At 34.7% G+C, this 26,752-nt stretch overlaps 1 protein-coding gene across 1 annotated transcript; it reads right to left on the bottom strand.

Annotated features, from left to right (window-relative positions):
• Positions 1 to 7,532: 7,532 nt before the first annotated feature.
• Positions 7,533 to 9,448, bottom strand: LOC136063943 (uncharacterized). The gene is made up of 2 exons (XM_065764995.1): positions 9,044 to 9,448; positions 7,533 to 8,238 (listed from the first exon to the last, which is right to left on the bottom strand). Exons 1-2 carry the CDS (start codon positions 9,446 to 9,448, stop codon positions 7,636 to 7,638), a joined length of 1,008 nt encoding a protein of 335 aa, XP_065621067.1. The 3' UTR covers positions 7,533 to 7,635.
• Positions 9,449 to 26,752: the final 17,304 nt, after the last annotated feature.

Raw genomic sequence — 26,752 nt, forward strand, 5'->3', positions numbered from 1 at the left:
ACTAACTGCGAGAGCATTGAAAACCTCTCCCTGAACTTTGAGCTATAAATAGAAGAGAAGGATAAGAAAGAAGGGGTTGGAAAAAGAGGGGGGCGAACAAATAATAGGAAAGGCAAGAAGAGCATCTTGAGAGAGGAGGAAGTGAGGCACCAAAAGAGAGAAAAGCGATCTCATTGAGCCTCCACGTTGTAAACGACCCAGAGTAGGAAATCCTAACCCAACATACAAATAAGTTGTGAGCCCAAGTGGGGCTTGGTCCATCAGTCTCATTTGCGTCCCGCACAGTTTCTTTTAATTAAAAAAAGAAATCGACAATTTTTGAAGGGCAGGAGAAGAAGATAAATTTTGAAAATAGCCTTTTATTCTTTGGTGCTACCTATTAATCTTTTAAAGATAACAATTTAAATATTCTTTAATTTTGAAATCGTCCTACAAGCTTCCCTCCTGTTTCGGTCCTATATAGAATGGTATGGTTTCTACATTACCCTAATTCTGGGTATGTGATTATATTCAATGAAATAATTTACACTATATATCATTTTATCATGTCTTTATTACATAATATCTACCTTTTATTTCAGTTGGAAAGGATTTCAAGGTTTAACAGGTTCTTATGCTTAATTAGCAGCTGCCCTTTGTATGCAGTCATATTTCAATAGTGCTACAAGCCTAAAAATCAATTTATTAACTTAGGTAATTGAATTTATTTGTAGATTGAAATGATTTTCAAAGGTAAGACTTGCAGTGAAATAAGAGATTTCACATTTGGTTTAAGAAAACAGCTCGCTCAGACAGCTCAGGAGACCTTTGAAATTTTTGAAGAAGCTGTTGAAAAGGATGCAAATAAAATTGCTGTCTTGGATGGAACTGTCCATCCTTTGACAAGCTATGATATTCCTATAATCCCATTCTTTGTGGCAAGGTAAAATCTAGTTTCATACATTCTACTTTGTTCTAGTTGTTGATGATTGAGCCATTACAGCCATAGTGACCTCACATGTATCCACCTGTAAAATAAAAATAAAAAATGTATCTTTATATTAGTATCTTTCATTGTTTAAATCTTATCCTTTTATATTTGTCTTTTACTTTTAATTTTTTAGCTGTTTCAGACTTTGCTTTCACGTTTTAATTTGTTGGGAGGTGCTGCCGCCTTAAAATAAGGTCGAGAGCTTCTCTCTTATTGACATAACAATTCAATGGAAAGCCTAGTGAGGAATATTTATAGAAGATCCCAAAAAGGAGATGTGAAGGGCAATTTTGGAAGTCCAAATATTCTGTCCTACTTTTCTTGCTCCACTCTATACTCCATCAATAAATGCTTGCCACGTGTTCACCTAATTAATTAAATACTATCATTATTGACTTATTAATACTAAAGTTATTAATTAGGTGAATACATGGCAAGTATTTATTGGTGGAGTATAGAGTGGAACAGGAAAAGTGGGACAGAAGATTTGGACTCCAATTTTGGTAGTTCTTTAGAAGTATATGGAAAGGAAAACTCTTGGATTACAAGCAACTATTCTTTGGCTTTTTTTTTTTTTTTTGGTGGGTATTTACAAGCGACCATTTTTAGACTGGAAGAATTCACAGTATCAAGCATTCGGGTAAAGAAGTGTTCTAAAGTATGATCAGGGGCTTTTTGTTGGCTAGTGGGTAAAGAAAATGCATGGAGTTTAAGGGTTTTAAATTGGTAGGAGAAAAGGGCTTGATTTAGGGTTGGAAGAGAGATGAAAAATTGAGTCTATCGCAAGGCTATGAAAAACATTAAAATCGGTAGGAAAAGCAGAGGGAAAGAAAAAGGCTGAAACTGGAAGCTGTTCAGGCTTGTGAACAGTAACACTAAATGGAGAGAGAAAGAGAAGACATTAGGATTCTAATTAAAAAATTATTTAACTTTGAGAAACTAAAAAATGCTAAATGAAGTGTTTGTTTGGAAACAGCTTATCTAGTTTTTTACTGAGAACTTTTTGCTAAAAGTGTGCTAAAGTATGCTTGTACCTTGAATAAAATTTGAAAATGTGAGAAAATGCAAGAAAAAGTAAAGTTTTAAAAATCTGTACATAAAAACTAAAAAAAGCTAAAAGCTTAATTTATAAACAGATGCCAAATACGCTCGAACGCTCATTTACTGAGCTTACATACTATTAGACTAAAGACCCATGACCTAGAACTATAGCCCACAAAGAATTCAGATATGACAAAATTGGCACATATTTTTATGAGATTTCATATGGCCATAATCCTATATGTTAGGTTATTATTATTATTATTATTATTATTTTGCCATTGGAGAGTTGAGCAGTTTATTTTTTTTGTCTGATTTAACTACTAATGTCAATCAAATGATTGACTTAAGATTATTTACCAAATTTTTACAGCCATCAATCAAACTTGAAGCAGCTTACATAGTTAATTTATGCAAAGTTGTGATTTACAACTATGTTTTATGTTGGCTTTATTTCATGACAAAAAGTATTGTATTTGCTTTAATTTTGTTCCTTGTATTTTGTGGGATTTTATTGTATTTAGTTTAGTATTAAGTTGGTGAAGAATCGAGCATGAATTGAAGAACAAGTGGATTTTGCGAGAAGTTAACCCGCGAAAGAGGCACGTGAGAAGCACATGTTGGAAGCTGAAGAGTCATGCTAGCTTGGAGGATTTCACGAGTGTCTTGCAAGTAAAGCCTTCTCGCGAGATACCTGCAAAACTCTCTGTCTGGAGGATTTTTAAGTGTGATTTTCTTACCCTTCACCTATACTATATATATATACCCTCATTACCCACAAAAGTATAGGAGATCATTCAAAGAGAAAAACCCTAGATAGATTTTCTACAACACTTACACTCATCTTTTAGAAAGAGAACTACTCATCCTTAGTGAGAAATCATTCTAGCATCTTCTCCTTCCCTCTCCCATTGTCATACCTTGAGAGGAGATTTGTACCCAGACATAACCCACACCTATTCAGAGTGTAGAGAGTGTTTTAGAACTTGGGAAGTTTTGGAGATTTGCCAAAAGAAGCCGGTGAGGCTTGGCGGATGCAATCGGGCGTATTGTGGGATCCAGAAAGCTAGAGAAGACATGACTCCGAGAAGTCCATTGGTAGCAAGAGCTTGGAGGGCTCAAGTATATTTGGTAAACTAGGCTTGGAGGGTCTTTTGTTATTCGTGTACTCCAACTTTATTCTCTAGTGGATCGATTTACATATTGGAGGACGGCAGAAAGATTTTTCGCCGAGTTCTTCGGTTTCCTCTTCGATAACACGTTTTGGTGTTATTTTGTGGTTGCATCTCTCTTACCTTACTTTTGTGCTTTACTTTTATTGTTTGTTGTTCATGTTTATGCACTAGAGTTGTTATCGATTTATTGTGTTTCATTTACTCTTATTCTGCACTTCGATAAGTTAGAGTAGAAGCAACCGAGCCGTAACTTTTAATTAGGGGTCTAAACAAGCTCTTGTGTTTTCACACAATTTCGAGCTTTCAATTTGAGTTCTTACTCTGAAGTTTGACATCTTATGCTGTCCCAAATGGTTGAAAATCAGAACAACCTCGATATGTAACCTGTCCAGACTATGCTTAATGCATAAGAATACTTATTTCCCTTTAAAATATTGATCTGGAAAGGAACTTGGTTTCGTATTGCTAAATGCAGGTGCTTTTTTCCTTTGCATATTCTTCAGTGCCTCACTATCCAAGGCCTAACCTCATCTGGGGGTGGTAGTTCAGTAGGTGGTGATGGAGGAAATAGTAGTGGAGTTCCTAGAGCTTTGGTGAAAGACAGGTTGATAACGAGTAAAATCTTTATAGGAGTTTTTCATGTAAATTTTGTCACAAATGTTCTGACCTGGTGGGATTTCCCAGGTTCAAGACGTTCAATATGCAATTTGAGGAACTTCATCAAAATCAATCTTAGTGGACAGTTCTTGACACTGAGTTGAGAGTCTCTTTAAGGCTTGCAGTTGCGGAAGTGTTGTTGCCTGCCTACAGATCTTTAGTAAAACGTTTTGGGTGCGTTTTCTCATACTTGAAGTAATACACACATGCATTTGCACACACACACAAGCATGTGTTTGTGTATGTGAGTGAGTGTAAAAGATGTTTCGTTCAGGATGTGTTTATTACAAAGTCAATAATGAGGTCTATTTAGAAAATTTCAAACAACAGTAATGGATAAATGAAACACTTGAATGTTGTCATTCTTCACATTTTTTAAATGGTCATATTTAAAATGCTAGAAAAGCTTTATGTAAGAGCTACAAATGATTTAGGGTACTTGACCCAAAGCTATGCAAAATACATGCAGATAGATTGTATTTTCATTGGCTGTCTAATGATTCCTCATTACTTTCTTGTTTACACTTGCTTTTGGATGTTTTACAGGCCTCTAGTTGAGAGTGGCAAGAACCCTCAAAAGTACATCAAGTACGGAGCGGAGGATCTTGAACGAATGTTGGGTGAATTTTTGAGGGAAAGAACTTGAATGAACCTAAGCTGTAGATTTGATCTCTTTCTCCTTCTGTGTTTGTGATAATGAAGATGATACGGGCCATTAACCTCTGCTTTGGGGGTACACATCACTCTCCTTTTGTGGAGAGTTGTGGTTCAGTTCCTGAGAGGTTCCTTTTACAGTGCCATGCTTCTACCTGTGTTATAGCCTTATAGGTGATCACATGTATGCGTCTACCTAGAGTGGGAAAAAGTTGGTGAAAAGAATAAAAGAAAGCAGATCATAAGAGTGTGACTCTTCATTCTTTCACAAAACGGCTGTGTACTTTGGTTTGGTGGTGATCCGAATATATATTTTTACCAGATATATTTAGATATTTACCACAGAGGTTGTCATATAGGAGCGATTTCAGTTGTGAAAGCCAATTTGTCTTGACAAACAAATGCATGTGGATTCTTTTGCTATATTTTCTGAAACATTAAATTGTTATATAAAAAAAAAAAAATTATGAAATGAAATACAGGAATAATTGTAAAATATTTGCCTCTACTAGCGGTGAATTTAACAATCAATCGATGTGCTATAATGCTTTTGTTATGTACTATTGGAGTCCTTTATTTCTTAATGGTGTGGCATGCATACAAATATATACTTTTTAATTTATTCTTAAAAAAATTTGTTAGTAACTATAACTGGGGAGGGGAATTTGAATTTTTTGGGCGTTTTTCTTAAAACATTAAAAAGTGTCGATGGAGCTACAAACACTTTTGTGATATTTTCAAATGCAGCCGGAAAAATTGTATTTTGTCCAAAAAAAAAAGAAAATTGCACTGTACGCAAAAGCACTAGCAACTAGAAAAACTCGCAACTTTAATTAAGCTTGTTAACATTACACACAAATAACTCCAACATGAGCCCACCTGCCCACCTCCTAACTAACAATTGCGTATCCACAGGGTAAAATCTTGATAATTCATTAAAATAAATTAATAACTAAGCTGTACTGTAGCTATTTTTTTCAAGCACCAGTCTGTGCACAGTAGTGTTTGAAGCCAAATGGTTTGGATTTTAGTATTGGGACGGAGCCAGAACTTTGAGTTAGGGGGCAATTTTACTGTTGGCTGTATACTGCAGTTTCAACTTCTGACTCTGCTACTTAACTGCTGAGATTTTTTTGTTTTTGGGTGGGTAAGAACAAAATTATTTTTATTTATAATTTTTTAAAGGGCAAGATCACTTATTTTTGATAAAATTAGTTAATTAAGCTTAATTTTTTTTTTTTAGTTTTACTGGTAATTATTGTTGTTGAGCTACTTTTTTGGGACTTGTATATTTTGTTTTAAATTTTAAATTAATAATTTTTTTTTATGGTCACTAAAATGAGGAAAATGCTAGAGTTACAAGTTTTTTATTTTTATTTTTATAAATTACTGATGTATTAAGTGGTTACTAGTAAGTAAAATAAATGATGTGAATGGTGGGCTCATATGCGAACCAATAAAAATTTGCTACCAAAACAGTTTGTAAAAATGTTATAAAAAAGTTTGTGAGTATAGCATTACTTTTAAAAGAATTAATAATATGGTTAAAGGGAAATAAAATATAATTTTATAGAAAAAAATTGCTAAAAGTAGTACACACATATATATAAGAATTTTTTTTTTTTTTTTTAATTTAGGGGGGGCCTTGCCCCCCTATTCCAATGGTGGTTCCGTCCTTGGGTCAGCTCTATGACATTGATTATAATCGTTCATGTCATTAGGATGTATTTTATTTCAATTAAAAGTTTGTTACAAATTGCCTTAAAAGCTACTTTGAAGAAATGTATTTAGAGAATTTTGCTCTAGTGTTAAAGATACTTCACTCAAATGAGTGAATCTCGGTCATGCAAAATAATTAAGGAATTCGATACTTCACCTATCATTGTTCAAGGCTTGTTTGTGTAAGATTGCGGAAACCATGTTTTTTATTTATTTGGACTAGAATTTCCAACAAAGTCTTTTACCTTACTTTGTTTACCTAACCTATTCTTTGCAAGATTGTTCTGTAGATAAAAGAAAGCCACATTGAGCTTTCATAGAAAACCACGTGCCTACTCTCCTTGTTCTTAACTAAGAAAAACCTTCTTGTAAGTTTGTAAACTAAAATCCTTTATGGTGAGGACAAAATCTTCCACGAGATTCTTTGGAGTGGTAGAGGTTTTGATTTGTGCAAATAAAGAGTTCACGGAGAAGATTCGCTTAGCAAGATTGTAGATGTTTAAGGGTCACTACGAAAAAAAGGCGAGAGGAGAATTTGCAGAATTTGTAATAGAGAGTCTAGCCATACAAATAATTGCAAGTAAATTATCTTAACTACTTTGCCTATAGTGAATTTTCTACAAGATTTTGTCCTCGAAGTGGTATTTCCATTGAAAAAGTTCTTTGGCTTTCTACTTTTGTTATCAAAATTTGTGCCTTACTTATATTGCTTTCATATTTATTACTTTTAGATTTGGCATTGATATATGTGGTTAGTTGTTTATCGACGCAGTTTGATTCATATCGTGTGAGATTTATTACTAAATACAACAATTCTGTTGAATAAATCATATTGGGTCTAAGATTTTTCACAAATGAACCAAAGCAAACAAATAAGTGAATTTTTAACTACTATATTAGTGAATGATCTATCAAAAACCTTGTAATTCAATTAGTTGACACTTCCAAGTTTCAAAATTTCCCTCCCCATTATAACTATTGAATTATCAAAAAATTCCTCTTAAAATTGAGAATAGTAGCATATTAAATTGGACCATAGGCAACATATGATATCAAAGATTCCGTTTATATAAATAAATAAATAGTTTTTAAATGATGGACATTGTTAACTTTGTAACCTAGGTGAAGTCCTAATGTTGAGGGGGTAATCTATTGAAATATTAGGTATTATTCTATCCGTCATTAAAAGTAACCAAAAGAATAAATATTAAAGAATAGCAACATAGATGTATGATTTATATAATGTAATTATAATATGTCCTAGTCCAAAAAATCACAAAGTATGCAATTGGATCTGAATATTCAAAAGTTACCTTCCAAGAAAAAAAGAATAAAGAAAGTAAAATCTTCATGTTTGGCTAGTATATGCCAATTATTAACAGGACACCAGTACATCATATAGCACAATTAATAAATATGTTAAAACCAACGCTTCATTTTTCTATCGAAGATGCTAGGTCCGTAAGTTGAATTGACCATGGAAACAAGAAGGGGGAACTGCATCGATACAAAGAGGGTGATAGGAATACTAGCCAAACAAATGGCAGGTTTGAAAATCCATGATTGTTCACGTAGCATAAGTGCAGCAGAAAAAGCTGTCATCATGGCTGCAATAGAGAAGAAAAGGGTGGAAAGGCCTATTATCATCTTTCTAGGCAAGGACTCAAGGAAATCTTCTTCTGCATAACGAGATGTGAGGATTCCTAGAAACATCAAGACTGAAGTTGAGGAAGAAAAGAGTGAGAGAGCATCCGATACTATAAAGACCATAAATAATTTTTTATTTAAGAAAATTGGGAAGCCAGTATTTTGGTCGTTACCACCTGGAACGGTAAATGCTGTGGCAAACATAATGGTAACAATGAGAGCACCCACCACAGTACAAGAAGATGCTGTATCCTTCATCCATTTCTCTCCCTTGCTCATCATGTCCTCATGGTTCCTTGTAAACAATTGTTGAGGAGTCAAACCCTCTTTGTTTACAAATCCACGAGCCTTAGGAGTGGCAATGCTCTCCACCTCCTGCATTTGTTAAACAAAGTCTTAGAAACCAAAATATAAATATCGCAACATTACAAAAGACCGATATTTACCTCATTCATATATTATTAATATGGCATTCTTTTATTTGAAGTGTCTGGCAATACCAAAATATAAACAATACCTGATGTCGCGGAAGCCTGAAGAGAGACACACACGATGCTCTCTCGATGGAACAGAAACTAAACTGTTAGCTTCTGGTAGTAAACCTCGAATCCACGAGGGGTTTCCCTGAATCCACAAGGAGATAAAACTGGAATCCACCAGAAGAAAATTTGACAAAGTCTGTGTTTATTAATAATAGTCTATCTTGCCTCTGACGGCTACAAAACATATAAATACTGAGCAAAAACGTTTAAAACCCTAATTCGCACTAATTAAGCGATTAGGTGACAAAATTACCGAATTTTACCAAAAATGGCAAAATTGAGTTAAACGCAGAATCATAAACTACTGACCTTAAGGGTCGTCCCAAAACAGACGGGACCTTATTCTGACTTTTAAACTAAAAGTTATTAAGGAAAAACAAATAATACTATAAATAGCAAAAACATTGTTTTCGGGGCCTTAACGAAGGAATTTGCCTAAAATTTGGCGACGTTCATGGCAGTCATGAGTCTGGATCAGAACGCCATTTCCCTTCAACCTGCCAAATTTCATGCAATTCCGACGCTGTTGCCTCTGATGGCCCCTACTGGCACCCCCCTTTGATCTTGCGTTGTGACTTCCTGGGCCCTTGCTGCTCCAAGAAGGCATGTGCTGTCTGTTCTACATCAGTCCCCCCTACTTGAAAAGAACTCGACCCCGAGTTCCCACTATCCGGTTCATCAGGAGGATGATAATCATATAAGTCAGCAACATTGAAGGTAGAAGAAATGCTCATATCTGGAGGAAGAGCAACCATATAAGCATTGTTATTGATCTTCTTAGTAATCTGAAATGGCCCGTACTTCTTGTCCTTCAATTTGTTGTAGGTACCAGCAGGAAATCTCTCCTTCCTAAGATACACCAGCACTAAATCCCCAACATTGAAGATCTTCTCACGCCTCTTCTTATCAGCAGCCTCCTTGTACTTAGCATTTGTAGCTTCCAGTTTCTGCCTCACCTCCTCTTGCATGGCCTGAATACGGTCAGCCATATTCCCTGCTGCTTGACTCACTCCTGGAAGCTCAGGTAAAGGTACCAAGTCCATAGCGTGTTTTGGGGGCACGCAGTAGACGATGGCAAATGGAGACTTACCAGTGCTTCTATTGACTGAGCTATTGTATGCAAACTCTGCTTGGGACAACGCAATATCCCACTACTTAGGCTTCTCACCTGAGATACACCGAATCAGATACCCCAAAGTACGATTAACCACTTCTGTCTGGCCATCAGTCTGTGGATGACTAGTGCTACTGTAATTCAAGGAAGTGTCAAAACGCTTCCACAAAGTTCGCCAAAAGTGACTAATGAACTTGGTATCCCTATCAGAGGTGATGGACTTTAGCACTCCATGCAAACGCACAACTTCTTTAAAGAACAGATTGGCCACTCGAGTAGCATTTGAAGTCTTCTTACATGCTATGAAATGGGATATCTTGGAGTACCTATCAACCACAACAAAAACAGAATCCATACCTCGCTGGGTTCGAGGAAGACCCAGTATAAAGTCCATAGACAAATCTTCCCATGGTGCTTGTGGAACTGGCAAAGGCATATATAAACCAGTATTCTGAGATTGTCCCTTAGCAGTTTGGCAGATTGGATACTTCCTCACATGATTGCCAACATCCCTCTTGAGTTGTGGCCAATAATACCTCTCTTCCACCAGTGCTATAGTCTTATCTCTGCCCATATGTCCACCCAAACCCCTACCATGCAGCTCCCTAATAATCTGCTCCCTCAATAAACTTTTAGGGATGCATAATTGGTTACCCCGAAAAAGGAAACCATCCTGGATGTACATACTATTGATAGTAGTATGAGTTTGTTGACACTTACCCCAAATATCACCAAAATCCTCGTCATTCTCATATAGCTCCTTGAGGCAATCAAACCCTACAAATTCAGTACGTAGGGTGGTCAACAACGATGCTCGCCTGCTGAGTGCATCAGCCACCTTATTGGTGACACTAGACTTGTGCTTCAGAGTGAAATGAAAGCGTTGTATATAAGCTACCCACCAAGCATGCATCCTGTTAATGCTAACTTGACTATTGATGTGCTTTAATGCCTGATGATCTGTGTATAATACAAACTCCTTCTGAATCAGGTAGTGCTCCCAATGCTTAAGAGTCCGTACTACAGCAAAGAACTCCAGTTCATAGGCTGACCATTTACTTCGAGCTTCACAAACTTTCTCACTGAAGAATGCTACTAGTCTGTTGTCTTGTGAAAGAACAGCGCCTATCCCGACCACAGATGCATCACACTCCACCTGAAACACCTTATCAAAGTTAGGCAATGCCAAAACCGAGGCTGTGCTCAACTTTTCCTTGATTAAGGCAAAGCTTTGTTCTGCCTCCTTTCCCCATTAGAACTTCCCTTTCTTCAGACACTCAGTGATAGGGGCTACTATGCTACTGAAATCTCGAACGAACCGCCGATAGAAGGTCGCTAGCCCATGAAAGCTTCGCACATCACTCACTGTCATTGGGGTTGGCCACTTTCTGATTGCACGGACCTTATCCTCATCAACATGAATCCCATCCGCACTGATCACATACCCTAAGAACAGCAACTTATCAATTAAGAAGCTGCACTTCTTCAAGTTGATATACAACTCATTGGCCTGCAACACCGCTAATACTTCTCGCATATGATTATAGTGGGCTGCTTCTGTCTTACTGTAAATCAAGATATCGTCAAATAAACTACCACAAACTTTCCAATAAATGGTTTCAGTACCTGATTCATAAGTCTCATGAAAGTGCTGGGAGCATTAGACAATCCGAAAGGCATTACCATCCACTCATACAACCCCTCCTTTGTCTTAAAAGCCGTCTTCCACTCATCTTCAGGTCAGATCCGAATCTGGTGATACCCACTCTTGAGATCCAGCTTAGTGTAACATTTGGACCCACTCAGCACATCAAACAGGTCATCTAGTCGTGGAATAGGAAATCGATACCTGACTGTGATCTTGTTGATGGCTCGACTATCCACACACATACGCCAGCTCCCATCCTTCTTTGGTGTTAACAATGCCGGTACTGCACATGGACTCATACTCTCCCTGATTTGCCCCTTGCTCAAAAGCTCATCTACCTGCCCCTGTAGAATCTGACCCTCTTGAGGATTCATCCTGTAATGTGGCAGATTTGGTAGACTAGCTCCAGGAGCTAAATCAATGAATGCTGGATGTCACGCATCAGTGGTAAACCTGCAGGCAGCTCTTCTGGAAAAAGCTCTTCAAACTCCTTGATCAATGGCTGAATCGCCTCAGGTATCTCAGCAACCTTCTTAGGCTCACCATCTATCACTACTACAGCGTATACCTGTTTCAACTCCTTACAATCCCTGTCAAACTTATCTTCATTGTTCACTATAAGGAGTGCTGGCTTCCCCTCCACTTTAGAAGCTTTGGGTCTACTACCTTCCTTAATAAGACCAAGGACAATTTTTCTGCCATTCTTAAAAAACACATACACATTATCCTTACACTTATGAGTAGCATCTACATCATACTGCCAAGGTCTACCCAATATTAAATGACATGCATCCATTTCAACAACATCACAAACTACTTCATCTACATAATATTTACCCATAGAAAAAGTAACATGACATTGTTGAGTAACAAGAGTTTCCGTACCTTTCTTGATCCAACCTATCTTGTACGGGGAGGGACGCTTTTCTGTTTTCAGTCCCAGCTTGGTAACTAAACTCTTCAATGCAATGTTTTCTACACTACCACTGTCTATGATCAAATCACAGACCCTTTTATTGACAGTGCATCGTGCTCGGAAGATCTCATTCCGCTGTCACCAAATTCCACCCTTGGTGTGAGTAATAGCCTCTGAATCACCAAAGACTGCCCTAATGGCACGCCTTCCTCATCCTCTTGGACCTCATTGGGATCATAAGCATACAGATCTGCATCATTATACACCTTTTCGCCCTCCTGTTCACCTTCTACCTCACCCTCTTCTGCCACTACCAGATTTACTGTGGCTCACTTAAGGCAAGTACTAGATCGATGTCCTGGTTCTCCGCACCTGTAGCACTTATTCCCAGTTGGTCTAGCATAGGGGTTGGCATTCACTACTAGCTGGGCTGCGGAACCTGCTACTACCACCGTGGATTGGTTGACACCACTATTCTCCCTAACCACGGGTTGTGACCGTGGTGTAAACATGGGCTGTTTACCTTTGTTGGCAATGGAACTAGAGGACTCCGAACTGCGGTTGGAAAACTTCGAACCTGTCCTGAGATGCTGAAATTCTATTTTCTTGGATAAGGTTACAGCCTCATTCAAAGTATATATGGTTTGTAAGGATACCTGATCTCGAATGGAAACTCGTAACCCGTGTACAAATCTGGATATCCGCTGATCTTCAGATTCCTCCAAATTATTGCGATTCACCAACCTGTCAAACTCCTCCATGTACTCATTAACTGTCCGAGTACCCTGCCTACAATCCTGGTACTATCTGAACAACTCCTGCTGGTAATCGGGTGGTAAGAACTGATCTGCCATTAACCTTTTCATCCTCCTCCATGACCGTATTGGAAGCTTTCGTTCCCGAGTACGGTTTAATTGAACACGATCCCACCAGGCAGATGCTTCTCCCTTCAATTTGTAGGCCACCAAACACACCTGTTTGTCTTCTGCTGTACCCATATAGTCGAAAAACTTTTCAACCTCACTGACCCAATCCAGATACTCTTCAATGAAGACATTACCATTAAAAGATGGTAACTCTATTTTCATCTGATAGTCCCTCTGCTCCTGATAATCTCGACCATTATCCCTTGCAGGACCACGATGATTTCTAAGGACTCTCTCTGCATACTCCTCATCTTCATTGTCTTCTTCGTTGTAGTCTTGCTGCCTGTTCCGGTTTGGACCACGATAGGGAGGGCCACGCACTTGGTTATCACATCGCTCCTCATCAACGCGATTAGGGTTTCAGTTAAGCAAAGTTGCAAGTGCTGCCTAAATCTGGTCCAGAGTCTATTGGGTAGAATCGCGAAATTGTTGATTTTCATCACGAAAATCAAGGAACTCAGCCCTAGTGAGGACTAGGTTATTGACGTTGTCACCGCCGTCATTGTTATGGTGGTCACCGTCTCGCCGGTTAGCCATCACACCAGGGTAAATCAAGGCTCTGATACTAACTGATGTCGCGGAAGCCTGAAGAGAAGCACACACGATGCTCTCTTGATGAAACAGAAACTAAACTGTTAGTTTCTGGTAGTAAACCTCGAATCCACGAGGGGTTTCCCTGAATCCACAAGGAAATAAAACTGGAATCCACCAGAAGAGAAAATTGACAAAATGTCTTTGTTTATTGATAATATTCCTCTTTGCCTCTGACGGCTACAAAACATATAAATACTGAGCAAAAACGTTTAAAACCCTAATTCGCACTAATTAAGCGATTAGGTGACAAAATTACCGAATTTTACCAAAAATGGCAAAATTGAGTTAAACGCAGAATCATAAACTACTGACCTTAAGGGTCGTCCCAAAACAGACGGGACCTTATTCTGACTTTTAAACTAAAAGTTATTAAGGAAAAACAAATATTACTATAAATAGCAAAAACATTGTTTTCGGGGCCTTAACGAAGGAGTTTGCCTAAAATTTGGCAATGTTCATGGCATGAATCTGGATCAGAACGCTGTTTCCCTTCAACCTGCCAAATTTCATGCAATTCCGACACTATTACCTCTGATGGCCCCTACTGGCACCCCCTTTGATCTTGCATTGTGACTTCCTGAGCCCTTGCTGCTCCAAGAAGGCATGTGCTATCTGTTCTACATCAGCTTCCACATTGGATTAGATCGCAAACTACATTGAATAAAAACTAAGCTCCACATAGTCCAACTTCAACATCTGTCTGCCCCTAGCCTGTTGAGCTTGCGCCGGAAGGGAGTGGGGTAATTGAAGCATAGCTATCAAATAAGCCCAAGCTAACCGAATCAAATACAACACCAAAGAAGATTTAGATCAGTTCAAAGTTAGCAAAATATTAGGAACTTCTCACACCTCATCTATCAGAAGGGCAAGTCTAATGTTGCAAGCTAAGATGAACAAGTACTAAAATGTAGAGAGACAAACCTTCAGGCAGAGAGGCAGGGATCCAAAACATAGGAGTGGAAGGATTGCATCAGTTATAGAAATACGACAGTCCTCCAGTCCAGAACAGCTTGTGCAACTTGTAGTTTAGGATCAGTTCATTTTTGTAGTTTAGTAGTTATTTATACATGTACACGTGTAATGATTTGGTTGGTTATACCGCTTAGATCCGTATAATGTGGAGTTAGGAGTTAGTTTTTGCTTCAGCTTTTGTATCAACACTAGTATAAAATAACTCTTGTACAATCATTTCCTAATTAATATAATCAGAGTTTTAGGCCCTTTTGGATATATATTACTGTAAATTTCTTTAAAAAAACCTTCTCCCCTCTTCCTATGTGTGTGTTAAAATTATTTATTATTCTCAACAAAAAAAAAAATATATATATATATATATATAATCAGAGTTTTCTTTCACAAATTCTCACATCATCTATAACTCATATTTTGAACTCATTGTAGTCTGTCTAAATACATTATCAAGTGTAACTGTTTTGTCTATTTAATGAAATCATTTTCCCAAGATTCAAGTGTGGAAACCAAAAACACATTCAAACAATATTCTGATATTATAAGTATTGATAGACGTAACACTTAGGAGTGAACGTTTTGGTTGTGGCCCTGCATTGTTGTGTTGTTTGTGGATGACTCGGTAGCACCCCTTTTTCTACTTCCTAAGTAAGTATGAATTTTCCCAGTCTTAGATACTACTTGCCAAATCTTGCGTTTTGGTAGTGACATGTACAATGTTTGACAAGTGAGATGTTGCTATGAAAGAAATACCATGGTTGTAGACAAAGATTAAAATAGAAGATTTTCCATTCCTGCATCATATTTCGTCACACTCATGTCTCTCACTCGATGAGTGGAATGGTTCTTCATCATTAATTTTAAATTCAACAATAACGCAATCTAATTCAACTCACTCTCCAGATTTGAACTTTCATTTAAATTATTTGGCATGGACCTTGTTCATATTCACAAGAATCCGACTAAATTAACTGTTTTGTCTATTTAATGAAATCATTTTCCCAAGATTCAAGTGTTTGAATCAAAACACATTCAAACAATATTCTGATATTATAGGTATTGATAGATGTAACACTTAGGAGTGAACGTTTTGGTTGTGGCCCTGCATTGTTGTGTTGTTTGTGGATGACTCGGTAGTACCCCTTTTTCTACTTCTTAAGTATGAGTCTGAGCTTTCCCCGTCTTAGGTACTACTTGCCAAGTCTTGCGTTTTGGTAGTGACATGTACAATGTTTGACAAGTGAGATGTTGCTATGAAAGAAATACCATGGTTGTAGACAAAGATTAAAATAGAAGATTTTCCATTCCTGGATCATATTTCGTCACACTCATGTCTCTCACACGATGAGTGGAATGGTTCTTCCTCATTAATTTTAAATTCAATAGTAACGCAATCTAATTCAACTCGCTCTCCAGATTTGAACTTTCATTTAAATTATTTGGCATGGACCTTGTTCATATTCACAAGAATCCGACTAAATTAATTATTGCCGAATGTTTGTCTGTCACTCAAACCAGGGCTTCAATTGGGCTAAGAGAGAGTCAAAGAGTGAAAGATGAGTTTTACACTCTCAATTTTATTATTATAAAACTAGTGTTATGCCACCAGGTGCCGTGCAATGCACGACTTAATTAAAACTTGAAGTAAATAAATTGAAATCATATTAATAATTAGTGAGTCACTTGATATTTTAATAGAATTTTACCAAAAGTAAATTAATATCTTAATAATTAACAAGTCACATAACAAAACCACACAATATAATATGTAAATTTTACTATATTAAAATATAAAATTATAAATATTAGAATCTTATTTTAGATTATATGAAAAATTTTGGGAATAGAACTTCGGTGGAAGTAGAAATTTTAATTTATTGGAAATTAGATAATATAGTTTTAATTAGAGTAAACAATTGGTACTATAGTTTTACCCATCTTAATGTTATCAACAAAAATAAATCATCTTAATAATTAATGAGAGTGTAGACATTTTTCACATAGAGAAGAATGCCTCTTAACACAATCACGACTTTTAAAACGCAAGTTTCATTATAGAGTATAAACATGTGATTTTAGACAAACAAATTATGCCTCTAATTAATTAGTGTTTTCTTTTGCTGGTATGATTTCATTCATTAAAAAAGTTTGTGAGGTGATTTATCTAAATCTTAATTCTTTGTAATATTCATCAAAATTATCCTTCAAATAAATCCGACCAAATTTTTTTTTTTTTAATTTTAAATTCTCAACTGTACTATCATGAATAACAATGAATATGTTTCATAAGAAAAGTGAAGTAAAAGAAGAAGAAAAAGAATTAAGTTACCATAATCATTACCTTTAATAAGAAAATGTTTATAATTTTTTAACCATTATCTTGCAGGAAATATGAGATAACATTTTTTTTTTTTTAGATTATGTTTATTCAATGAATTGATAAGGAATTAAGCTACTGTTTCTAACCAAAAAAAAAATGTTGAAATTTGGTGCAACCATTAGGTAATTAAACAGAATATTTCTTGCTATATCACAACTTCTAAGTTCAACTTGTATTATATAATATATAATACTTAAAAAAAAAAAAAAAGTAGTATTACAACCTACATGTACTACAAGTTTTATTATATTGGTTTTACAAACTAATATGTCGCCAATTAGAAAAGTGAATTATTCAAAATCACAGTTATAAGGTAGTTAAAATCTACCAATTACATTTATTACCATATCAGTTTGTAAACTTCATGCAATAAAACTTATAATACTTTTAGTATTTTCTTACAAATAACATGACAGCTACTATAATTGGTATCACATCGAACACATATTAAACAAATTTTTTAATTACTTTTTTCTTTTTTTGATATGTTTAAAAATTGATATATTAATTTATAAGACTAATATAATACAATTATTAGTTGCCCTAGCAACACTCAAACCCTGAAAATGTGATGAGGAGTGAGGACAGGTGGATGGCTCTTAGGCTTACAACAGAGGATAGATTAGTTGGATTGTTTAGTAAAAGTTAGGTATAGGGTCCGTTTGGATAGCACTTATTGTTGTTGAAAGTTGATAAAAACTGATTATTGCTGAAAACACTGTAGCAAAATAATTTTTAAATGTGTGAATAGTATTGTGGGACCCACTTTTAATATTAAATATTGCGTGAACAGTGCATGAACAGTGCGTGAACAGTGCACGCACAGTACACGCACAGTGATTTTTTCTCTCAAAAGTCAACAAAACCGGCAAAAAAAAAAACTTGCGCTTTCAGACCTACGTTTCCTCTCCAGCTAGTGCGCGTGGGTCCCCCAATGCAAAACGTGGAACGCTGAATTAAGTAACTAACCATACTATCCAAACCGGGTCATAATACGATTTGGTGGAGTTACCTTCAGGTAATTCAGGACAATAGGTTTAAACGTTAAAGACACAATTTGTTTTTTTATTAATAGTAGTAGTGTGCCAATGACGCAATCGAGAATAAAGTGATGTTATTTGAGTTATAATTTAGGTCTGTTTGGATATTGTTTATTACTAAAAATTAAAAACTAAAACTGAAAACACTGAAACAAAATAATTTTTAAATATGTGAATAGTGCCATGGGACCCAGTTTTAAAGTTTTTTTTTTTTTTGGCTAAAAAAGTACTTGCAGATCCCATGAACAATGCACATGACCCACAGAAAAACAACGCAAATGCTATCCGAACTCCACCTTATTATGGGTAAAAAAAAAAATTATAAACTTTTTTAGTTTCAAAGTATTACTCATCAAATTACCCATGCTTCAATTTGCAAGCACAATTTTTATCACTTAGAAACTTTTTTTTTACATTAGTCCACTCATCAACTGTTAAAATTCAAAGTTTCAAACCATACATTTCTAATAATATAAAATTTAATGGGTGTGGCTTGTGTCCAGTGGAAGTTATCTTGGACACGTGTCCGAATTCTAACGTGTTCAGTAATAACTTCTACTGGACACAAGTCCTTCCCAAATTTAACAGCTGACCAACTGAATGTTGATTTAGATGGATTTCTTGTCATTTATATCTTCTGCTGCTGTGAAGAGTGATAGAGGTAATCAAATGAGTGTAGCCCAAGGCAAACATTATATATCTTAGGCAATGGTACAAAAATGATAGAAAAAATGAAAAAGAAGGGCAAAAAGTCTTGTAACCCATTTTCAGAAATAAGTGTTTGGTACATGTTTTCAAACAACAATTTTCAATTTTTAAATAACATTACACATTTTTTCACACATTTTTTCACCCACACATATTTTAACACATGTTTTTAAACAACAATTTTCAGTTTTTAATTACATATACCAAACACCCCAAACCATTTGAATAAGTTAGGCGCTGCTGTTTTTTTTTTAATATAAAATTTAATGGGTGTGGCTTGTGTCCAGTGGAAGTTATCTTGGACACGTGTCCGAATCCTAACATGTTCAGTAATAACTTCTACTAGACACAAGTCCTTCCCAAATTTAACAGCTGACCAACTGAATGTTGATTTAAATGGATTTCTTGTCATTTATATCTTCTGCTGCTGTGAAGAGTGATAGAGGTAATCAAATGAGTGTAGCCCAAGGCAAACATTATATATCTTAGGCAATAGTACAAAAATGATAGAAAAAATGAAAAAGAAGGGCAAAAAGTCTTGTAACCCATTTTCAGAAATAAGTGTTTGGTACATGTTTTCAAACAACAATTTTCAATTTTTAAATAACATTACACGTATTTTCACACACTTTTTCACCCACACGTATTTTAACATATGTTTTCAAACAACAATTTTCAGTTTTTAATTGCATGTACCAAACACCCCAAACCATTTGAATAAGTTAGGCGCTGCTGGATTTTTTTTTTTTTTTTTTTTTTTTAAATGTATGTATCATGCCAGGCATTCTCAAGCATTCGTGACATAACTGTTATGGTCAAATCGTAGGAGGAGAACTTGTTTCACAAATCAATGTATATTTGTGATTTTTAATGTCACTGCTAGCTATATATAGGACATTCTTCCCTGGTCTTCTCTATCTCTTAACCAAGGAACAATAATGTATTTCACAACCTTTGCTCGTAGGAAAATCAGCATGCTCATGAAAAAACTAGGTTTATTCAGTCATTCAAAGAACTCGTACAATCGAATTGGCTCTACTGAAAGCTCCAAGACCCGCAAAGTTCTAAAAGGTCATATAGGTATGTACGTGGGAGAAGAGAGGAAGAGGTACGAAGTTCCAGTGAAGTATCTATCATTACCAGCATTCCAAGAATTGTTTGTGCATTTACAAGAAGATGAGCTTCAAGCAAAAATAGAAGGTCCCATCATGCTTGCATGCAAAATTGAAGAATTTGATCAGTTATTAAAGCTAGCCAAAGTATCTGCACATTCCTAGAAACTGGTTCTCATGCATGCACGAAGATTGTTGAGAATTTATAGGATTCAACAATTGCTTTCATGTATTAAAAAAACAAAGTCTTTAACTATTGGAAAACTTTCCTTCTTCTTTTTCTTATTTTTTTATGAAGGGAAAAACTTGCTATTTTGTTTCTCTATTTATCTTTGCAATCTTTTTTACTTTCTCTCTTCCTTTTTCCTTTCTATTCATTACTAAACCACTAAACATGAGATTTTTAGAATTAATTTATTTTCATCAACTTATTTACCATAATTAGTTTATTATATGAAAGTATAATCAGAATTTAAAAAATCACTACATTAAAACGTTATACATTCTCCCTTGATCAAGAAAAAATAAGCTCATCCATACGAAGTCTTAGTCTTATTCATGTGAGAGAATGATAGGAAAATGGCTTATTCATGCGTAGAAACCCCTAATATATATACTTAATATAATAAATTCATATGAATTGACTTTTTTATTTTCCAAATTGTCTTGTGCGTGTGTGTATACTATACACTAGTTCAGATCTGTGCGAGGAATGTGAATATGTGATCTAATGTATAGTTTGAGCTCTGAAATTTTTTGAAGATAATATATTTAAATTAGATGTCTTTAGAACAAGTAGATCCAATTACTTACAAAGGTATTCCAACACCCAACATTTTCTCTTTCTTGATTGCATTTAAGCATCACCATTTATGTTCATTGACTCTTTCTCTCTCTCTCTCTCTCCAAGTGCAACATTTTTTTCAGGATTTTTTTTTTTTTTTCTTGTCTCTTTGTCTCTACAAATGTATATTTCTATTTAATCTTCTATATCAATTACTCTTTATTTGCATATTTTGGGAGCGTATCTCTAATGTTGTTATTTTTTAAACAGATTATATTCACCTAATTTGTGTCAAAGTAGGTTATGTTTTTCTAGATTTTATTCTTTACAATTGAAATTTTTTAGATTTAAATTTATTATTTTGATGCATTTCAAATTTCTCATTCTCTTAAAAAATTTATCATAATAATCAAAGCCATCACAAATTCATAAAATTATCTAACTCAAAATTAAAATGATGTTTGTTCTGTTTAGACCCCTTAAACTAGATTGTTTAACCTAATATATTAGCCAAGTAATTACTTAGGCTAATTATTCAAATATAGGTTAAACAATAATAAATCATATCATGCACAGCAGCGGAAAAGTAAATAACACCACGATACGATGACCCAGGAAAACCAATGAAATAAATTGTTTCAAGATAAAACCTGGAGAGGATTTGACCTAACTATCCTCAAGGTAAAGCAAATCTACTATAAGAGAATTAAATTTTTTTTACAATCAAATTTAACCCTAAATCTATCACTACCACCAATAGTAATTTACTGACACGGCCACGTACAAGCTCTGAATCCACAGACTCTTTCGCTCCTTAGATTTACTGCAACATGAGCACCCATGCTTGTGACTTTGAGATCCCACTCAAAGGTTTTAGATCACCTTTAGTTGTTGATCTTTGTAGTAGCAACTAGGTTCTACCACTGCTTGATTGTAGATCTTGCTCCGGTAGACGCTTGTGTAGTTAGAAGGTACAAAACCTCTTAGATCTTACAAAGAGTAACACACAAGTCTTCCAAAAGTCTTTAAAAATGACGTTAGGGTTTCCCTTTTATATGTGAACAAGTTAGATTAAAAACCTAAACGTTTTTGCAGGCTTAGGCCTTATTTAAAATTCTGCAGAAATTCTTTTTTTGCGATTCTCAATCGATCGGGCCTAATTCTCGATCAATTGAGCTTGGCAGATTCTGACTCCTCTTTTCTGTAGTCAGCTCGAACTTGAAGCTTGAGACATACACCTTTGAGCATTGTTTAACACATAGACTAGACATGTTTTGTTCTCGGTTTGCCAACACATACAAAATATGATTCTATACATTTAATCCTAAATCTTTAGAACCTAACAATCTCCCCCTTTGGTAATTCATGACAAAACACACATAGAAAATGAATTGCTCAAATCAAACACCAACCCAAATACAAAGTATTGCCCTATTACAATTCTAACACAAATACTAACTATTAGTTGCTAGTATAGATAGCAACTGTTGAAAGAATTAACCTGTAAATTCCTGAAACATTGAAAATAAACCATAAATGCATGTGTGGAAAATATAGTAGAAATCCAATAAATAAAGACTGAACTTGAATTCACAAAGCTTAAAAGATAGACAAAATATCAAATGAATAATCATCAAATATACTATCATAGTTAATGAACCATCAATGTTTGTGAAACAAGAACAATAACACTAAACAAATATAAAACAAATTTACATGAAAATAAAGAAAAAAAACAAAATATATATATATATATATATCATCAGCTCAAAAACAACTCCCCCTAAGTAGAAAAACTCTCTACTCCTCCTAAATACAAGAACTCTCGAAGCCCTAAAACCTACTCCCTCTTTTTGTTACGAATTGCTAAAGGCAACCATCAAGCATCAAAGGGCAGAGGAGGTGGAAAAAAACTCCTATACTCAGCAAAATCAGCTCTCAAGGTAGCCACCTTAGTAAGTAACTCATCAAGAAGCTATCCATGAGCTGTCTGAGTAGTCATAAAGGACTCCATCATGGCACGGAGTAAGAGAAGAGGGGTAATTGTAGGGTCAACGGCATCATCATCACCAGAAGGATCCACAGTAGTAGTAGTAGGATCCACATGTATCTCCTCAACAGTAGGCATAGCACCAGAGGCAAGAGCTGTAGTAAAAGCTTCACCTCTTGATCTCTTTGAAGCCCTAATGCTTGGTTCACCACTCTTCATCTGAGCCTATCACTATCTAAGAAAAATGGCTCCTATTGGGGCAGTGATATGAACTAATTCTAGAGGAGGAAAACCTGATAACCTTAGAAATTTCAAGACCCTATATATATACACAGGAAAGAACAACTTTTGTGCTTTACACTTACTCTTATAAATATCAACAATAGTTTGAATGAAAAGAGAAGGAAAACAAATAGATCCATTAGTGATGAGAGCATAAAGGAATGCACACCTATCTATGGGAACAGTATGAACATGAGAGATAGGATAGATGCTATGGCAAGATATCCTTAAATAAAGATAGTTAAGCTCAATAAACTCACATGAGTTTATTCTTGGTTCAGATCCCTAAGAAACTAACCTACCACAGAGCAAAGACATGATATCATCTATAGGAGGAAAATCAGTGTATGGATATGTGGGTTTATGAACTAAAGGTACACCTAGAGCTTCAGAAACCACACGTTTAGAAATCCTAAACTCTGTACCTCTAATCCAAAAAGTCAAATAATAACCACTTGAATCCTCATGATAAATAGAGAGATTAGAATAGAACTCTCTAATCAACGTAGCAACATGACGATCAGACACATCATATAAAGAAACCCATTTCCTAGACACTAGATTCCTACGTATGGAAGGATCTAACTCATCTAAAACAATCTCTCTCTCTCTCTCTCTCTCTCTCTCTCTCTCTCTCTCTCTCATATAGACATATACTTAGTTAAGGTCTCATAGAATTCCTTAGTCTTACCAAAAAGAAACATAACCCTATCAATCAAGGAAGAGGCAGAAGAAGAAGAAGCAGTGTTTCTATTTGCTTTGGTTTTGAATTTCCTATCAACCTTAGGAGCCATGTCTTAAAGATTAAACAAAAGACAAACAAAAACTAAGGGCAGACTACATCAGATTGAGTTAGAGACATAATAACATCTAATTTTTGAAAAACTATATTATGCATGACATTAGTACACAAATGATGCATGATCTAATGCTCTAAAACAGTTCAATTTCATGAAAATTTTGAAAATTGACCAAGAAAATTAGAAATTTATCAAAAACCCCAATTTTGAAAATCCTAATTTTCAAAAATTCTTATATTGAGCAATTGTACAACACAACAAGTATAAAACATGTTATAATCACTCAATTAAGCAATGTCAAGAGTTAATTATAATCAGTTTAGCCCAATCGAACAAAATCCTCAATTCTTTCAAGAACACATAAACCCTAATTTCAAGATTTTTTAAGAAATCATGAAATTTTTAAAATTAAAGCATGAGAAACAAAACATATGATGCATGAACAAAAACCCATCCAACAAAATAGATCAAATTACTCAAAATCATCAAAAACCCTAAATCTCTTTGATTTGAAAATTTTAAAAATTTATGAAAAATGCATGAATGCATGTAATTTAATAAAAAGAAGGGGTAAAAGAGTCTTACCCTATGTTGAAGAAGAAAACATTTGAAACTTTGACTCAGAAAAAAGACAAAAAAATAATAATAAATAAATAAATAAATTTGAGTAAGAAGGGATCAAGAAAGGGATCAAAGAAGAAGACAAAAACATGAAGAACATCTACTCTGATTCCTATTTGTTTAAAAAAAATGAGTTTCAATTGGTCAAGAGGAATCGAGACAAGAATCAAAAATCATTTAAAAACAGATCCAACTGATCGAGAGAAATTAGAGAGGAATCAAGACAACCTGAGAGTTTTAGCCTTAAAACTGGATTTTCTTTTTCTTTTCGATGGGTCGAAAAACAGGTTTGATCGATCGAATCCTGAAGAATCAGAAATTTTGAAAAACCTGGAAAATTTTCAGTAGAAACTTTTGTAAACCAGTTTTTATGATAAGAGATGCATGTTCATGATTTCAAATGTTTTACAAAAGCAGTCTTTCCAAAAAAAAAAAAAAAAATCCCAATCCTAAGAAAATTTCATTAAACATTTCTTTCCTCACACCCCCAAAATGTAATAAACATATCAAGAAGTTAAATCTTGGGTGGCCACAAAAATGAACATACAATCACATGTACATGGTTTAACAAAGACTTACTTGTGATGTGTGCAACTAGTAAGTGTATGAGTTACCCAAAAGGTGATATGTAGATGAAAAATAAGCACAATTTCTACATTATCAATCACATAAGTTTGAAATTGAGTATCACCTAAAGAGTTACATCATATAACTCTCACATCTCCTAGAAAACACGCTTGCGACCATGCATTTTTTTTCTTTTTCTTTTAAAGCATATTTTTCTTTTCACTTTTTGGCTCTTTTATTTATTTTGAAAGCAACACCTTAATTATCTTGTTGTGCAAGTGCTACACCTTACCAAGCACAACTTTTATGATTTGCACACAGGTGTTCATGATTAGCAAGTAATAGTGGTGAGATGATTATTTATGCATTTTACCTAGGATTTTTTTAATCCTTACAATCAAAAGAATATGACTTCAACATCAAGAGCATGTGTTTAAAAACCATAAACAACTCACACAATATAAGCACTACATAGCACAAACTAGCAAAGTGCAGAAAAATAAAGTTCATCAAAGCCAAACAAGATACACAGTCATGAAATGCAAGTTTCATAGGCCAACCTCAGTTACACATCTTAAAGATGTATAATACAAAAACCTTTTTTTTTTTCAAATTTTTTATTTACTATTATTAAAAAAAAACGTAAAAGCATAAAAAACAAACCTAAAATGAAATGCATGAATGTAATGCAAATGCAAACCCTAATGAAAAATAGTTTTGGTCACGATAGATTGAAAGAATTAACACAAGGACCATGTCAGACAGACTCACTGAGACTGAGTCTTTTGCATCTAGACTCTTGTAGATGCAAACTTGGAGTTGGGGTTTCTATTAGAATTAGCCCTAATCTCAGCTCCAGTATTGGCATAAATGTTAAGAACCTTTACCAATTCATGGATAAGTGCCATAAGATTTTGTGCTTTTGGCACAGGCACTTTTTGTTTGAATGCTTGCTTTGAAGCATACAACTTCATCGTTGTCAAAATCGCAATTTGGATCATAGGATCGTACAATTTTATTATCCCACCTCACCAAAATATTTAGAATCACACTAGAATCATAAAAATAGTAGGATTGTATGTAGGATCGTGTAGAATCGTATAGGATCGTAGGATCATATGGGATCCTACCAATCCTACCAAAACATTAGTTTATGATTTTTTTTATTTTTTTTTAATAGCTTAAATTTTTGGTTTTAATGAAGCTTTAAGGGTTTTTATTTTTCTATGTTGTGATGCTATGACTTTTTATTTTTATTTTTATTTTTATATATAATTGTCTTAACCTAAGCAAATATTTTCTAGTTTCTAGTTCACTTGTAATCAAAATGAAGGAATGCTTCGTCATTTCTAAATGAAGAATTTGTATTGGCTTTGCCACCTTTTAAGCTATAATATTGTTAAATTTGTTTGATCAATATACTAATTTGTGTTCTAATATTCTTATATATAATTTTATTAGTATGCTTGTATTTATATATTGATTGATTGATTTTTTTAAGCATGCTCTATAATTGTTGCTGAATGGTATAGCTAGAACAATGGAGTGTGAAGTTATATCTTGATCTCTTTTGTAGTTCTAGTATACAAATATACAATGTCTACATAGATGATGAACTGGATGATGATCATTAAGAGTTAGGATGGTGATTCTAAAAAACCTAGAATGAGAATAATTAAATGTTCACTTCAACTTAATATTCATCTTGCTTTCAAATTTCATATTTTAGTTAACTAGTTTCTATTTGATAACTTATTTTGGATTTTAAACTTGGAACTTGGAAAATATTTCCGTGTGTGTTGATAAATATTTTGGTATTTGGTTGCTAATTAAATATTTATTGAATTTTATAGAAACATTGGGTCAAAACTTAACTATATTTATTTCATTAGTATA

Source organism: Quercus suber, unplaced genomic scaffold (assembly GCF_002906115.3).
Source record: "Quercus suber isolate HL8 unplaced genomic scaffold, Cork oak 2.0 scaffold_599, whole genome shotgun sequence".
NCBI classification, from domain to species: domain Eukaryota; kingdom Viridiplantae; phylum Streptophyta; class Magnoliopsida; order Fagales; family Fagaceae; genus Quercus; species Quercus suber.

Excerpts from the sequence above, each read along its gene's own strand:
- LOC136063943 (XM_065764995.1), bottom strand. The coding sequence starts at position 9,448 with ATGGACTTGGTACCTTTACCTGAGCTTCCAGGAGTGAGTCAAGCAGCA. Across the intron at positions 8,239-9,043 it reads CGGGGTCGAGTTCTTTTCAA|GAGGTGGAGAGCATTGCCAC; the intron begins GTAGGGGGGACT and ends TAACAAATGCAG.